A 17488-nucleotide genomic window follows, 5' to 3' on the forward strand; every position below is an offset into this window, starting at 1 on the left:
GATCTTTCCACTTCCTTCCTACTGGTCTGCAATAGACTATTTCAAGCTATTTCAAAATAGCCGGTATTGGTAAACAGTTGTCATTTCACATGATATCATTTATTTTATAATAGTATTCTTTGATTTGATGTCCATCTGACCACAATATCTAAAAGAGTTTTGGCTCCCTGTTGAATGGGGATCTCTTTAATTCAGTGCAACCTGTGTCTTGAAATATAAGATATGTTGCTATGGTTTATTTCTCTGCCTTAACTCTGAGTTTTTTCTTTTATGCCATGAGCAACACTGCAAAGGAGGATGCTGTGATATGGCATGGCAGTGCCCTCCAGTGTGAGCATATCAACCCAAATTAGACAGATTTTTTTTCTTCTAAATGCCAGGTAAAGATTCTCATTATAAACAACTGCCCCAGAGAAGTAAGAAGGAGGGGGTAGAAACCTGGGATCACAAATTCCTTGCAGTGGCTATTTTTTATCATGAACTGGTACAAGCCACTACTGGCCTTTTTTTTTATGTAAGAAGCAGCATTTTAAGATATAATGGGAAATGGTCTATGGACAGGAGGAAGAATGTACAGAGAAGTCGGCATTTGCTGCAAGTATAAGTAACTAGTAGTGTGAGTGAAAATATTAACTTGATGGATAATATTATAATTATTACAAAAACAACGGGAGTCCTGTAGCACCGTAAAGACTAACAAATTTCTGCAGGTACAAGCTTTCATGGGCTGCAACCCACTTCGTCAGATGATGTCAGATGATGAAGTGGGTTGCAGCCCACGAAAACTTAATGCCTGCAGAAATTTGTTAGTCTTTAAAGTGCTACAGGACTCCCGTTGTTTTTGCTGTATACAGACTAACACGGCTATCCCTCTGGAACTTTTCATTATAATTATTATCATCCTATATTTTAATTGCAGTAGGATACAGAGGCTCCAATTGTGGCCCCATTTTTCTAGGCATATATGAACATTTAGAAAGACACGTCTTCCCAAAGAGCTTGCAATCCAAGACAACAAGCCACACACAAAAGGGAGGGGGAGAGGAATACAATCAAAACATGCACCATTTTTCTATAGATTATAGATCCCATTTTCAAACAAGGCCACAAAAAATGCAACATCATCTGTCCTGTATCCAAAACCCACACTTGCACCTATAAGAGGTGTTTATGTATACAGTCACTCCATTTTTGTGCTGGTGTGCATGTGTTTTTGTGGGCCAGTTTATTGAGGGTACGCTCATTTCAGAATGTGGCACTGTGCCTAGTCTCCTGCATTATGCCAAACCTGCCCCAATATTCTAAAAATGGGTAAGATTTTATCTAGTCAGAACATAGACTGTGATTAAACACAATTCTGTCATTAGAAAATGCGTCAGTGGACCCACTCAGAGGCTAAGTGGAAAATGTGAGTTAAGCTTCCTGGTTTATTAATTCTCGGGGCAGCAAGGGCTGACTTCGTAGGGCTTAAAAATGGGGAATGGGAAGATGAAATGGGTGGATTTCAGGACTGTGACAAGATGTTGGTGTACCGTTGAGAGATGAAGTGAAAAGTTGGGGAGGTTCCACAATGCGTGAGAAGGTTCATAAACAGTGACATAATCAGGGAATAATTATATTGTGCTGCAGCAACAGAAGAATGGTTTGTAAATGTATTGAGTACATGGGAAATAATTGTTAATAGTAATATGGCTTGGTAATTAAAAATCTACCCCTTCATACACTTCACTGTATAAATAATATTTTTCACAATAGGACATGTACCCAAATTTGAAAACTATAATTAAAATATTGTATTGACTTGTTCCAAAATTAGTATCTCATTTTGTGTCAACTACAAGTTTAGAAACCTGTTTGCAATTCTCCACGGAATGGAGACATTAAGAGTTAGTCAGCACTATTTTGAGTGATCTTAAAACAAAAAAGCAGATGAAAAGGATATTTCCAATGAAGAGACTTAAAATAGTTTGAAATACTATGGGCTTGATTTTCATTTACATGAATGTCAATTTAAACTCATCTGGCAGCGTAAAAGGGCTTTTAAGTGGGCATAAATGTAGTGTTCTTTTTATATTGCCAGATGGGTGTGAATTGAGAATCAAGCCCTAAATGCTTAGAATCACATTCTGCTCATTTTATTTTTGAAAGTAGTCCCATTGAACTTTCCTTGATGAACGTAAGAAAAATTTGGTTCTAAAAAGAAAAGGTATTTACGTAAACATAAAAGAGGACTTTAAAATGTTTGTTGGGGGTAAACAATTCATATTTTTAAACCTATGGGGTATATTGAATGATGCATCTATTTAGAGACCTAAATTTTGATGGTGTTCCTTTAATTTACTCCAGCTCTGTTCCAGGAAAAAGAAATAACTTCTCTGAGGCACAAATCATAATTCTAAGCAAGGTTCTTCTCAGTCTCAGCAGTACTAGGATTCTCACTTTATGTTGCTCTTTCAGATTATAATATTTTGGATTTTGCTGTGACTTCTGGATCCCAAATTCATTTCTGAATCCAACATTTCCCAAGTCACCAGCTGAAATATTGCTAAACTGCATATTATTATTTCTGTAAGGGATATTGAGATCCTGCTTCATGCTACCAATACTTCACAGTTGGATTACTGTAATGCATTTTATTTTGATCTTCCCATATCTCTTGAGAGTTGCCAGCAAATGGTCCAGAACTTAACCGTTAGACTTCTTTCCTATTAGAGTTGTCACTAGCATATCTCTTGAATTCTTTATAAGCTTTGCTGGTGTGATCTAGAATAAAAGTTTGCTTGTGACTTTCAAGTATTGACATGGCCTTGCTCCAACTTCATTTTTTGACCTTCTGGGCTCCTTGTACTCCATGTCTATTGCTTGGACCACCAGATAGCTGTTTCGCCCCCATGCTTGTCACCTTTGAATAGCGGTTATAAGTGTTTTTATCCATTAATGCCACAACACTCTACCTCATTAAAGTGGTCTTAATTTTAAACTCTGAAATTTGAAAGAATATATCTTTGATTTCATATTTAATAGTTTTAGCTCAGAATTGTTGGTATTTTGGGATAAATTGCCTTTGTTTTGTTTTACTCGGTATTGTCCCATGACATCATATGTATAATATAATATAATATATTTCTGGTAAATTAGAAAGCAACACTATTTGGTGATGGTTATTATTATTTTATAACCAATCACATAAGAGTTTTGCAGTTTATGTGCTCTTCCTCTTTGCATCCTTTCGGCACAAATTGTAAAAGTTCCAGCTTTGCTGAAACCCAACCCCTTTCCTTGTTTTTAACAAGTAAAATAAAAGGAGTATACATTGTTGGGCCCTTTCTTAATGACCTATTTCTGATCTCTCTAATATCAGAATCAATTTGGCATAATTCTAGTGAAGTTCTACTGGTGTCAAATTGGTGAAAAATCAAAGTTAGGTGCCCAGCGTTTGGTACATGCAGTGTGAATTTTCTGGTTAAAAATAAATTCTCTTTGAAAAGGTTTCCTGTAATTACATTGGGGAGGTGAAAATGGTAGGTATTGCATGTTTAATACAACATTGTAGTTGTCCGGGGCTTTTTCTTTCTTTTTTTTTTCTTTGCACATTTACCTCATCTTGAGCAGAAATAAAAGGTTCAAGGCTTGTCAGCATCAGTTTATAGATAGCTGTTTAAAAATAATGAGATATTGGGTATTGTAAGGCTCAGGGCTGTCTTGCCAGACTCATTTATTTCCATTCACCTTTTGTCAGAATTGCAGACAGAAGACATTCAATTAAAACTTGTCACCTGTTGCATATGACCTAATTTGTACTTGTAAATGTCACAGATTAGGGTGTTGTGCTTCATAGGGAACAGTTTTGAAAATATTTTAAAATGTAAATCAACAATTCATTTTGGAAACATTTTGGGCCATATTTTAAAAATGTGGCTACCATTTCTGTATGGGCTGCTGTTCACCAGCAATCACTTGAGCAGAAATAATGGAATATATTTGCACAAACCCTCATTTACATGGGAAGGTTGAATCTAAGTGGTTTTTATGCATATACATTGTTTTGTTTTATGCACAAATAATAGTGCACACAAATTCCACATGTAAATGACTGCTGCATGTAAAGTTAAAACTCCTTGCAAAGAAGGAGGTAGTATTATTATCCTCATTTTAAGGCAAGGAAAATGAGGCATAGATAAATTAAGTGACTTGCCCACAGTCATAAAGTAAGTTAGTTGCATAGTAAATTAAAGAACATAAGACTACTACCTCCCAGCCAGCTGCTCTAATTACTAGATACGATATATTATATATAACTAGAATGTTATAAGGATGTCTCTTGTAAATGGTAAATTCTGTCCCCTATTCATATTAGCAAATATCTTTTGGGTCCTGGCTGGATGTAAAGTAGGGGGATGATTTTTAGACTTCATATGCATCACTAAATAATGTGTTCAATAGTGCAGATTGCTATCAGGAAACAAAAACTCTGAAGACTTTCCCTTGCTAATTGTTAATTTAGCTGTAGAGCAAGAAAGCTTTAATGTGAGTCATGGCTTTTATCTTCTTTGATGACTTAGGACTCAGTTGAAGAAAAAATGCCTAATGGCCATGCATTTTGCATCTCTGGGTGAATTTTTAGTTTTACCGCATATGATATTATGCTTCCAAATATGCTATCAAGTGTTTTCAAACACTCTCAAACTGTCATCTGTGCAATTCACCACACACAACAAATGTACAGCACCAGCAAATAAGGACAGCCCATGTTATCTTTTTTCTTCATGCTATGTTATTTCCTGCATGTTTCTAATATATTGTGTGTGTTTTTCCACTGCAAATCATTTTGATTTCAGGATTACCTGGCCTCACACTATTCTAATCCTAAAGTATAGAAATTACTGAACTACCTAAAGGATATCTAAGTGATGTTGCACACTTTATTGCCCAATACTTCGTCTGTGATTAAAAATGCACAACTCAGTGTACATAATATTCACTCAACCTTAGTCAGCAACCTTATAAATAAGCACAGCATGTCCAGGTTGAATTGGAACACCCTATCAGAATGTTGTCCCAATGGAGAACTGCATTAGAGTCTGCCACTAAAATTCCTTCTGCAGTTTTTGATAGTGCTAATCTGGCTTTTACCTCTACTGTTGATGCTGCTGCTCTTTCTGATGCTGCCTGAGGTGCTGCTACTTCAGTATCCTCTCTTATTAGTCTCACTGTACAATCTTAAAACAATTTTGGAAGTTTGACAGTCATCGCTCTTGTAAAATGGAGCTAACCCAATTTTTTATCCACACTGTGGTGGAAGAGGGCACAGAGTACAGCAACTTCTATTGCACATCTGGAGCACATAATTGGAAGAAGAGCCTACCAAGAAGACATGGGTATGGAATAGAATGCTGATTGCCACAATTCTCATGGCTACTGTAGAGGAGATATAGAAGGAACACAAATACGATTTAAAAGGTCCCTAAGGAAGTTAAAACCAAGGGTTTAGTTCTGATCTCACACCTATTCTTCACTGCTGTAACTCCACTGACATCAGGGGAGTTAATTTTGATTTACTCTAGTGCAACTTATTATTTAAATTAATGACAGTAGCACCCACGACATGCTAGGTGTTTTTCAGGTAAGAAGCAGTCCTGACCCCAAAGCGTTCACAGTCGAAGACATGCAACCTAAGGAGGTGGGGGAGAGGGATAAAATATACTTTAAACAAAATAAAACTCTACATCTCAACTATTTTTAATTGGCAATTTCTGATAGGCAATCAGGGTACGAGAGGGCCTTGAGGAGGGTCTGAAGGAGGATAGGGGCATTACAGATCAGTTCGGGAACGGTGTTCTGTGCATAAAGGGCACCAAGCATAGAGAAGCACAAAGATGTTTGTGAGAGAAGTGGACAAATGGGCATTCGAGGCTGACATCATTGGTAGAATAGAGGGGATGGTGAAGGAGAACATGATAAACAATGGAGTGGATTAATAGGAGGGGCAAGGTAGGTGATTACAAATAGCTTAAACTCAGTGATTAGTTTGTGCTAGGGTTTGCCAGAGCTGAGCCCTGGCACCTCTGGGCTTGGCAGTTCATTGCCTCAGCACCTCTGGGCTTGCCATGTCAGTTATGAAAGTAAAAAAAAACAAAACGCTTGAGCCCCAGCATTTCTTTCATTACAATTAAGCACTGCTTAAGCTTTAACCTGTGGAGTGGTTTAAAGAATTGGGTGATGTAGTCAGATTGATGGACGGGGAAGATGACCTTGGGAGCTGTATCTCACATGGACTGGAAGGGAACATATGAGCGTTGGGGTGACCAGAGAGGATGAAGTTGAGATGAGAGCCTAGGCAAGGGTTTAACAATATGCAAAAAAAGCAAAGGTTATGATTTAGAAATGTTAGCGGTATAAAATAAATGGTATACTTTGGTCATGGCCTGGATCTGTGGGCAAGGGAGATGGAATAGTCAAAGATGACCCCCACATTAGGGGCTTGAATGAAGGGAAGTTTTGAGCAGGGACTGTGTTTTTGTTCCATGTTTGTATAGCACCTAGAACAATGGCATCCTGGTCCAAAATGAGGGCTCCTAGGTGCTACAGTGATACAAATAATAAATAATAATTATTTGTAACAGTGATAGGTCTTGTGGTGAATGGAGAGGAAAAATAAAGAGTTCAGTTTTACCCATGTTAAGTTTGTTGATGGTTGAGGTACCTGGTGGTACATATAAATACAGGATTGGATTTATGGAGACAAATCAAGAGTGAAAAAATGGATTAGGGTTTGTCTGCACAGCAAATGGAACTGAAATAACTGAATTGGTTGTAACTTGCATCTTACGTTATTTCAGTACATGTCTGTGTGTGGACATTCTTTATTTCAGAATAAGAGTGCCCTATTTCATTATTACTTAAATTGGTAAAGAATTGGCTTAAAGTCATACAGGAAGTTTACGGTATGAGCAGGAACTGAATCCAGTTCTACAGTCTACCAGTGCAGTGCCTTAAGCACCAGGCCGTTCTTTCTGTCAGGTCAGCTGAAGAAACTTTTATTCCATAGTCTCCCCATATATATTCTAGCCCATGACTAATCCTTACCATCTGAATTTTTGTAAATCATGTGTGTGTGATTTCCCTTCTCACTCTAACAGGTGATTTAGTGTTTGTAATTACAGGCAAAATGAAGTGTTCTGTTAGTTGCTTTAGTGTTAATTGCTGAAATCATGTTTTAATTGGTAATTGGCCCATTCCTTTAGTCCCATACTGAGATAAAATTCTCCTTGACATCACTGGGATATTTCCTGTTTAAGGATTTCAAGATGAAACCTGACATTAGCGTACATCAGGGGGCCAGATCTTTTGCAGAAGTGAGTTCACTTGGCTTAGGTGACGCTATACCCATTTATACCAGTGGAAAATCTGGTCCCAGAGTATTGTGATAATAAAGTATTTTTCATTGAATATCTCAGATCACTTTAATGAGGTGGGCTTAATACCGTTATCTTCATTTTATGGATAGGGGAACTGATGCACAGACGGATTGAGTTGCCAAAGGCACACTTGCATAGTTAGGGTTGGAACAAAGGTCTGCTTAGTCCCTTCTGCTCTCTAAACGTGTGCCACAGTGTCTCTGTTAATACTGTGTTTGCTTACACTAATTAACTTTATGACCAGGATATCAGGTGTTAATATTGTTCCCTGAAAATGAACCCTTTAAAAGCAACTTCATGCATTGTAATTGGGGGAAGGGGGGGGATGGGTGGTTTTTATTTATTTATTTATTTTTGGATAGGCAGAGTAGAGTAGAACACAGAGGAGCGTATAGTTAATTATAATGTCTAAAACAGGCAAATACACTTTTTCTGTTGTGAAGTCTCTCACAATTTCCCTGGTTTGCAGCTTGGGAGGTCAGGTGTTAGGGGAGAATACATATACAAAAATTAACCTCTTCAACTACTGGATTCCCATTCGCTCTCCCACCCCCTCACAAAAAAAAAAAAAAAAAAAAAAAAAAAAAAGCCCTGAACAAACCACTTTTCACTAAAGGTCAGACTCTGGTATGCTTTCTCACTTTTGAGTAAAAAATTACTTTGCAAATAGTCCCTATAAGACTCCCATTGATAAGTAAGACTCCCAGTGTGAGAGAGAGTACCAAAATTTGGTTCTAAGATAGTTATTTGGTTGTGCTGTCAGGATTAAGCTAAAGGTTAAGGAAGAATGATGGTAAAATCCTATGTCAATATTAGTAAGAGGTCCATAGAACCCCAATTTGCTTTTCCATTTATATAACGGTATGTTAAAATCTATCTTGGGGGAAAAAATTAAAAATATTTTTACACTAAAGTTAGAAATAATTTCATTACAAAAGTATGTCATTTAAAATTGTTGTTGTTCAGCAATATATTTTCCCAAGATTTTAAAAACTGTAATGCTTGCTTCTGTTGTTGTTTGCAAACATTATGTATATATGGATATCTAAGCGTGTGTGTGAGTGAATATATATTTCTATGTATGATTTTGCCACATTGATACCTGTCTGAATTTCCTTCCCATTGAACATGTGAGTGGCTTGAAAGTGTATCTGCAAATGCAAGGGAGGAAAAAATTGTTCTTCTTGGTAGATTTATATTATTTTAATTTAATCTTCAGTTCCATTACTTTTTGATTAAACATACTTCTGTCCAATGCTATCCATCTTTTATCTCTATGAAATCTGCTCCCAAGCAGAAAGAAGGATGACACCTGAATTATGCAGAATTCATTTTCTATCTATTTTTCTTAAAATGCTGGGCAGTCTTTTTATAATTTCACCGATCTCATATGTGGCTTGCTCTAATCCTCTGCCTTTTTTCTGAATGTTCAACTAATAAACCATGGCCTTTTTAATGTATTTTCTGGCAGTAAAGTTTCTTGAATGTCAATTTTTCTAGGTGGAGATCAAGCTCCTTAGGGTGCTTATGGACATTTATTAACACTTAATTAAAAAATTCTCTGTCTAATAAACTGTAATATCTTGTACTAATAAATATATATGCTTAACTTGAATTACAGATAAGCATACACATGTTATGTTAATCTAATACTGCTTCTGGTGAAGCTACTCTGGGTTTATACTATATAACTGAGATTGGAATTTGATCGTGTGTGTGTGTATGCACGCGCATGCATGCGCGCACACACACAAATATGTATGTATGTGATAAGGATATATGCACACACTGTAAATACACAGAGATTTCATTAATAATCATACTTTTACCTCTCTGGGTACGATTGCTTTTTTTTTTTTTTTTTTTTTTATGATTATATAGTGTGATTCATAAATGGATATAGATTAAATTGGTAAAATTAATAAAAAAATGTCCTCCCCATGTTTAAGGAAGGAAATGTACAGTTTCAATTAAAACCATGCGATCTCATGCAACACTATCCAGTCTTGGAGATCACTACACAGTTTCATGATTAGCAAAGAGTATGGAGAACTCTTGTATAGAATTGTAGGTTGTGTATTGTAGTTACTGACTTAAGGCCTGATTTTAGGCCAAAGCTTTTCTCATGCTAGTAACCTTTACTCACAATAGTATTGAAGTCAATGAGAGCATTAAGTAAGGCCTACTTGTGTAAGTAAGGGTTTGCAGGATTGGACCCTTAACTTAACTTGTTCATATACTCAGTAACTAGTGTGTCAAGGACCTAAGACTGTGAATAACAGAAAGGAAACAGAAGGAGAAATGGCCAGAAGAAATGTAAAAGAGAGAAAAGCTGGAGAGCTGGCTGGGGGATTTTTGACCCTTCATCAGAATATCCTTCTCCCACTAAAATCCATTTAGTCTTTCTCCTCTTTTGGTTGAAAGAGGAGTGATAGATCTTTCCTTGCAGTTAGTTTTTTTTCACCAGAGCATTTTCATAGACAGCACAATGATGCTTGTTCTTCTAGCCCAGCCAGAGGTGCACCCAGACAGCAGCAGATCCCAGCATCCCATGTTAAGTACAGAACTGGCCCTGTAATAGGGCTTTCAGAAAGTGGAGTTCCCATCATTTGTAGATATTCTGAGGGCCAGCTCTGGAAAGAAGGGAAGTGAAAGAAAGGAAGGATGTGGAGAAGCAGCAGAAGGTCATAATGGGAGTCATAGGGAAGAGAAAGGAAAAATAAGCAGATAATGAAAAGAGAAGTGTGTGGTGAGGACATTCTCACATGTTGAGTTCTTTTGTAGTTAAATCCATGTCATTAGGGTAGGCACAAATTTTGTGCTTGGTGTTGGTTTTCCTGTTGCCGTACATACTTGCTGAGGTTTTCTACTTAAAGAATGTGTTACTGCAGGGTTATACTGACACTCTATGTGGCTGCCTGGAATCTGTCTGGATGATTCAGAATGGAATAAAAATACCTCCTTGTTTTATGAAGGCCACCTACTTTTTTTTTTTTTTTTTTGCTAGAGCAGCTCCAGCTTGTTTCAGGAAGTTCAGTTCGTATAAATCCAATGCCCATACATCTCAGGTAACACAAATGCACTACTTAAGCAATATATAATGTGACAGTAGAATACAAACGCTGATATGGCTTTACTGATATCCAGATGAATGCAGATCTCCTTCCTTTGCAACTCCAATGTAACCCCTACTATCGAGCCATTTCATAAGGATTTTAAACCACGTCTGTACACTCATTATACTTCAAGAAGTTACTCTACAGTTACTGCCGTCAATTCTCTAGGCTATATTAATTAAATATATCACTACTATCACAACAGGATTCAATGTTAATTGTTTCCGAAGTTCTCATTCTTCATGGTCCTTTGCTTCATAACAGCAGCCTAGTAAATCCATTTATGCTTATAACAACATATAGAGGTTGACAGAGCTTCTGCTAAAGAGGACTTTTCAGCTCAGAATCTCCTCAAATGAAAGAATTTTGTGTCAAATCCCAGTCTCAGCAGCTGTTAGCATGTTACTAGCAAGATGTCATGAAAAAAACTGAAATATTTTAAAATTATCTTCTTCACAAGAAATTATACATTACATTTTTGTCTGGTTTGTATGAAAATATAAATAGGTTGCAAGTACTTATGAGTATTTACATCTTTTCTGTTGCTTTTAAGAATTGTTTTGAGAAAAGAAATTTGCATGTAGATTATGCGACAGAAATCTCTCGGAGTGCAAGGTAGAAGATTGTCACATGAAATGCATCATAACTAAAGTATTACATAAATGTGTGTTTATTTTTCCCATTTTAGGGGTCCGCCTAGACAGAGTACGTGGAGGTCGCCAGAAGTACAAGCGTAGAATAGATGCAGAGAATAGCCCATACCTGAACCCTCAGCTAGTTCAGCCAGCCAAAAAGCCATGTAAGTATATGAGATGTATCTGTTTTTTCTCTGCATCCAAAACTTCACTAAATCCTGGTCCCATTTCAAACTTCCATTGACTTCTGTAGGGCAAGGGTTTGGCCTCAAAAGGCCACATTAAGCACTATACATTATCCAGTTAACGTTTAAAAAAAAATCTTCTTAGTTATCTTCATTCTTTCTCAGACTGTCAGATGAAGCTTTTTACAGGTGGAAGCATATTAATGCATGGTTTATGCAGTGCAAATTTTTCATTTACAGGTTATATTTATTTTCAGTGGTATATAAAACGGTTCATACTGAGATCATTAGTTCATTGGAGCTTCTAGTTTCAGATTTCACAAGAAAGTGATTTTTGTAGTTTTCACTAACTAAATGAGTTTGACTGCTCAACCTCCCAATGAAAATACATTAGCAGCCTCATTAATTTATAGCTATAGAAGGTTAACACACTAGCTAACATTAGATTAAAAGAGGAATGTGCTACACTAATAACAAGCATAGGTTGCTGCTTCTGTCTCTGATGCCCTTATGGGCATTATGTTTTTATGTTTCTTTGGGTTTTTTTTTACAGTGTCCTTGAAAAAAATTAGAGAGAGAGAGAGATGATCACCCTTTTGCTAAAATACAAGTTCCATCCTCTTTGTCATTAACAAAAAATAGTTGCAAGTTTTGCTCTGCAGCTTACACAAACTCTGGCAGCAACTGTACTAATTCCATGAAGTAAATTTAATAGCATTATAGCTCTAGTGCAAGAGACTAGAGAATTAGCCTACAAAGGCATACATTTTTTACCAAGTGCTTGTGAACTCTTCCATATTCAGATCAGAATTCCCGTACACAGTTATCACTGTCAAGAAGGCTATTTTGCTATCAAAGCAGAGAAATGAGCCTTCAGGGGATGAACCCCCCCCCCCTGTATTTAGGGAGAAATAAAAGAAGCAGGGAGGTTTTGTGCCCATGACACTACCTAGCTGTGTAGAAAAAACAGTGTCTATTTCAGCTCATGTTCCCCAGTAGGGGACACTGCTGTGTACAATACACATGAGCATATGGGGATCTGTAGAGCAACTAAATAGTCTTTGAACTGTAAGGGAAAGGGCATTTTAGCTATGTCAAAGGAAAAACAACCAGTTTTACATAAAATTAAGGCTTAAGTGAACATATGGCCTTGTTTCCTTTCTCCTTTCCAAAAAACATTATGCTGATTATACCTTCAATTGTCCAATCTGGCATCTTCTACTCAGCCTGCATAAGCTGCTCCACCATTCTGTAAATACAATCTAGGACTGCATTAAGCAGATTTTTCACATTATAATAAAAACTTTCTGATAATACAATAAAATTTAATAAACTCTAATGCTTAATTTCATTAGAGGTTTAGTTTTGCTGGATGCACAGATTGCCAGTTTTTCATTTATTTTATGTTGTCATTGAGTCAAAATATTGATAGCCTCCTTGCACGCAAAAATACTCCAGTCCTTTAATATATAGACATAGGTTAACACTACTGTGCTGAAGCATCCAGGAATCTGTGTGTAAACTTGAGATTATTGGGAAATAGTGTATTACAATACCTTTAAGCAGATAACCAACAATTTCAGTAAACTCCATTCAGCTGAGATAAACTAACCTCCTTATAAATCATTACTCATTATCTAAAGGCCTCTGTTAATTTTCCTTAGTTCACCCAATTACAAACATTTTTGTAACGAACACTTATAAAACTAAATTTCTGGATCTTGTCAGATAAGTGGCAGGAAACAGTTGAATCCGTTTTGTTGAGGAAGTAGCCTGGGAGATTTTCTGGACCCTGACTGATAGTTTGTGCATAACAAAGGCACAGGAATGAAAATTGGGTTCTATTGATTCTAATTAGGGAAACATTAAATACGATTTACCTAGAAACGGTGCTCATGGCTATTCAATTTCCTGAGTGATGGGGCTTTCTGAGAACATTCAGAATTTTCCTATGCCTTGTATTAAACCATGCTTCAATACATGTAGCCTTTTTCTTTGTCGTGAAATAACAGGGATTAGGAGGTCTCTTTTTAAGACAGACCTCTTTCTGCCCTTTTATGCATTCCCTTTCTTATCTACGGAATCTAGTGGCCTGCCTTCAGGTCTTGTTGTGTAGTCAGAATAATGAAAGTGGAGATTTTGTGAAGCAGAAATGAAAATGTACACCATTCCTGAATCATCTGCAAGAAGCAAACATTTGATGAAGATTCTGTGATTTAAAAAAGGAGATTTCCAGTCTGTCTGTTCCTCATGTGAGTTTGAACTCAGAAAAACTGAATTTGTGGACATTTACCTTAGTAATCTGGGGTTCTTGTTCATTAATTTACCATTATATTAAATCTACATGGTTTATGTTCTCATATTCATGCATTTTATATGAATATACTGGATCCATTTATACATTTTTTTTAGAAAAAGTAGTAAGAAAAATAGAATTTCGTTACTTTGCTTTTCACGGCATATAGGTTTGTTAAATTCTTGAGAAAATATGCTGTAATCTTTGACTTTTGGAAAGAATGATATTTTCTAAGTTAAACAAGCAAAAAACCAAATAAAGTATCTGTTCATTAAAAACAATACAAAATATGTTGACTAGCTATTTGCCACTATCAGTTAAAATTATCAACTGACATCTTTAAATAAGATTAAAATTCCTTGTTAATCAGTTTGATAATCAGCAGAATATTGAAATAAAGAATTACTTAGTTGGCATAGCTCCTACAGGTCATATAAAACATGACTACATCCCCTTCTAATAAAATATACTTGATGGTATGCTTTTCAGCTGGCTCTTGTACTTATGAAGGACTTACATGTATCGCAACTTTACACAAGTTTTTAATAATGCTAAAATACTAGAGAAAATAGATCAGAATCAAGGAGCCAGTGTCACAACAGAGCAGTAAAGCATCAGAAATCAGAATCAAGGAAGGATATTTATGGAGATCTGACATGAGCAGGTATCCTGGAACCTGTCCTGCAGTCACTATGCAAGTCAAATGCCCATTTACTTCAGTTATAGTTTTTCCTGTGAGGACAATAGGGTCTACATCTGATATTTGGAAGCAGGAAATAATATCTCCATCAGCTTTCATTGCAGTCAGACGAAGTTAGGGTGCTGGACAATCTTCTCAGGATTGAACCCTATATATGTCAAGCCACATGATTGTTTATCCCAAGGGACTGATTACTTTAAGGAAAGGATTACTTTAAGTCCTCTAAAGGGCTACTGTTTGGGCTCTAAGGACATATGCTTTATGTCTGGCTGATACATTTCAGGTATACTATAAGATGTCCCTATCATTAAAAGGTAGGACACCTGGCTGCATATTTTGAAAAAAGTATAGAAGGCTTAAAGGCCCATTCAATCTCCCACTGAAGTCTTTCTACTGAGTTCTGTAGGAGTTGGATCAAGTTTCAAAATAGGGGAAAAAAAAAAAGGCTTCTTTCACACCTCAATTAAAGCCTCAATATTCTCAAGAGAGAAGATTCTATTTTTTTACTACTTATATACTGAAGAATGGTGGGCTACTGGTAATAAGCTCATGTAGTTCTCTTGCTGTTTCTTTTTGACATTCATTTTAATATAACTGATTGCTTCATATAGATCACATAATTCAACTGTATGCAAAAATAAATAATAAATGAAAATGTTACATATAATAAAGCGTATGCAAAAATAATAAAATAACATTTCTGTGTACAAAAGTGCTTTCTCAAATAGAATCTCATTCTGATGTCACTTACACCAGTTTTACATTGGTATAGTTCCACTGATTTTAATGGAGTTACTCCTGCTTGTGCCTCTGTGTACAGGAAAGGAGTAACAGGCCCCTCCTGTTCAAATTAAAAGGTGAGGTTCTGAGGGTCTGCATTTCACAGCACAATAGAAGCCCCTCGGACTACAAATCTTAGTATTATCACTTTAAAAGAGCAGCCTATAGGTACTATAAGATATATAAGATGATAGCTGCTCAGAAACTCTTGAGATGACATGTATTAGGACAGTTTGACTCTGACATCTGAGATAAAGAATGGTAACAGGCGTTTCAAAATTTAATGATTTAATGATTTGTTAATTGTGTTATTTTTATTCAGGCAAAATATGTGCGCAGCTCTTCTTAACAACACTATATCAAAAAAAATATAAATAACAAAAAATATCTCAATTTGCAAATCCCAAAATTTATTTCAATACCGAAAATTTTGTCTGTGACAATTTTATTCCAAATGTTATGACGTAATAATTTATTTATGCATCCCATGCATATTATTTTATTTGTAATTTACGTAAAATAAGGCATGTGTGCTGAAATGTTTATATGGGACCCAGTTAACCTCTGGTGTAACTCCTTGGTGGACTTTTTGGACTTGCACGAGCTGTGAATTTGGTCACTATTTTTAAGCTAAATTCTTATGCGCTGTGTTTGATACTTAATTCATCTGTTAGAAAAATAGAGTGATGCTGTTGGTGATCTTGTAGCGTTCTGGTCTATTTTTACAGATAACAAGATTGTCTCCCATTTGCTGGTTGCTGAACCAGAGAAGATCTATGCCATGCCTGACCCGACTGTTCCAGATAGTGACATCAAAGCGCTCACTACCCTTTGTGACCTGGCAGACAGAGAATTGGTGGTCATCATTGGATGGGCTAAACATATTCCAGGTACATGAAATATATATATAGTTGTAAAACAATGACTGCCTGAAAATCAGCACACAGATTATTATATTACAGTGACAAAATGGGATTACAGATTTATAAAGTTTTCTGTTTCAGACTGCAGATTCATTACAGGAATGCGGATTATAATATATCCTGGTCTGGATATAGTATTATTCTTACTATTAAATGCTACTAGTGAAGGTATACATTTTACAAAATATTCAGTAAATGAATGTTTTTAACATTTTTTTTTTTTTTTTTTTTTTTATTAAAGATGGCCAGATCAAGGGGGCAGCTGAACTGCACAGGGCACTAGTCAGAGATGTGTGTTCAAAGACATCTTAAAGCATTCCCTTTATCCTGCTAAAATGCTATACAAGGCCGGTTCCTCTGCACCAGATTAGAGCAGTCTGGAGCCTGCACTGTAAACATCCTGAAGTGGTCAAAACTGCAACTAAAGTTCAGCGTGAAATAGGGGAATCCTGGCTACTCTCCCTTTCCCCTGCTATACCAAGAGTTGTTGAGGAAGTGGCATAAGAACACCTACATTAGCAGGCAGATCACCATTATACAGGGGTTACAGTCCCAGGGATAGTTAAACTGGTTTTAGGGCCAGATTATGCCAGCAATAAGGTGCAAAGTAACCTTATCTCACACCCATATCTCAGCATTTCCATGGTCTGGGCAAGATGGGACGGTGGTCTACATCACACAATAACACTACCATAATTCAAACTAATTAGCATTCTCAGCCGAGACTGTTCTTAGCAGAAATAATCTCTCAGAGCAAAGATTAGTGGATTTTCCAGGTCAGGTTTGAAGTATGTTTTCAATGCAGTGTTTGAGACACTTGTACCTGTTGTCCAGCTACGCCTCATCCAGGGAAATGAGGGCTTCTCCAGCCCTGTGTGTGCCTAAATAACTTCCCCTCTCTTTAGGTCATTTGGGGGGATGGCTGAGCGTCCTCATGCTGACCTGCTCTGGCTGCTGCAAATTCACTCTGTGCCTCTCTATCCCTTAAAGAGATATGCACCTTCCTCTAGCAAGCCATACAACGCCCTCCCCCCACCTTAATGTGTGGTGCAGTCATTCTGTGGGTTAATAAACAAGTACTGTCTGTCTCTCACCTTTCACAAAAATGAAAAAAGTGCTAGCTTTTTATTTATGTTTATTTTATTATATTCATCTTGGTATTCTAGCAGGATAACTGGAAATATTTGTTCATTTCAGGCAGGTTGATATTCTGCTAATTGCCATATTGGAGACTTATTCACAATGAGAACTGATGTACTTTAATTGCTGTGGCCAATATAGCAGTGTCCTTTCAGATTTCATTTTATCCCATGGAATTCTCTGATTCACCTTAATGTGAATGAGTAATCCAGGCAACTTTCTATTTATCAAAGTTAAAAAATAATTTATATTTCTAGTGCCATCAGAAATAGCACCCTTATTATATTCATAGACT

At 36.5% G+C, this 17488-nt stretch overlaps 1 protein-coding gene across 10 annotated transcripts in view; it reads left to right on the forward strand.

The window, feature by feature from the left end:
- Positions 1-17488, forward strand: part of ESRRG (estrogen related receptor gamma) — a 467657-nt gene that overhangs the window by 393793 nt on the left and 56376 nt on the right. For all 10 annotated transcript variants that reach the window (XM_067564953.1, XM_067564956.1, XM_067564955.1 and 7 more), the window contains 2 exons: positions 11223-11333; positions 15859-16020. In XM_067564953.1, coding sequence (XP_067421054.1) covers positions 11223-11333; positions 15859-16020 — 273 coding nt within the window. The remainder of the gene's footprint in view (positions 1-11222; positions 11334-15858; positions 16021-17488) is intronic.

The sequence above is a fragment of the Emydura macquarii genome, unplaced genomic scaffold (assembly GCF_026122565.2).
Source record: "Emydura macquarii macquarii isolate MOO-44397 ecotype Brisbane River unplaced genomic scaffold, CSIRO-AGI_Emac_v2 contig_2676, whole genome shotgun sequence".
Classification (NCBI taxonomy): Eukaryota; Metazoa; Chordata; order Testudines; family Chelidae; genus Emydura; species Emydura macquarii.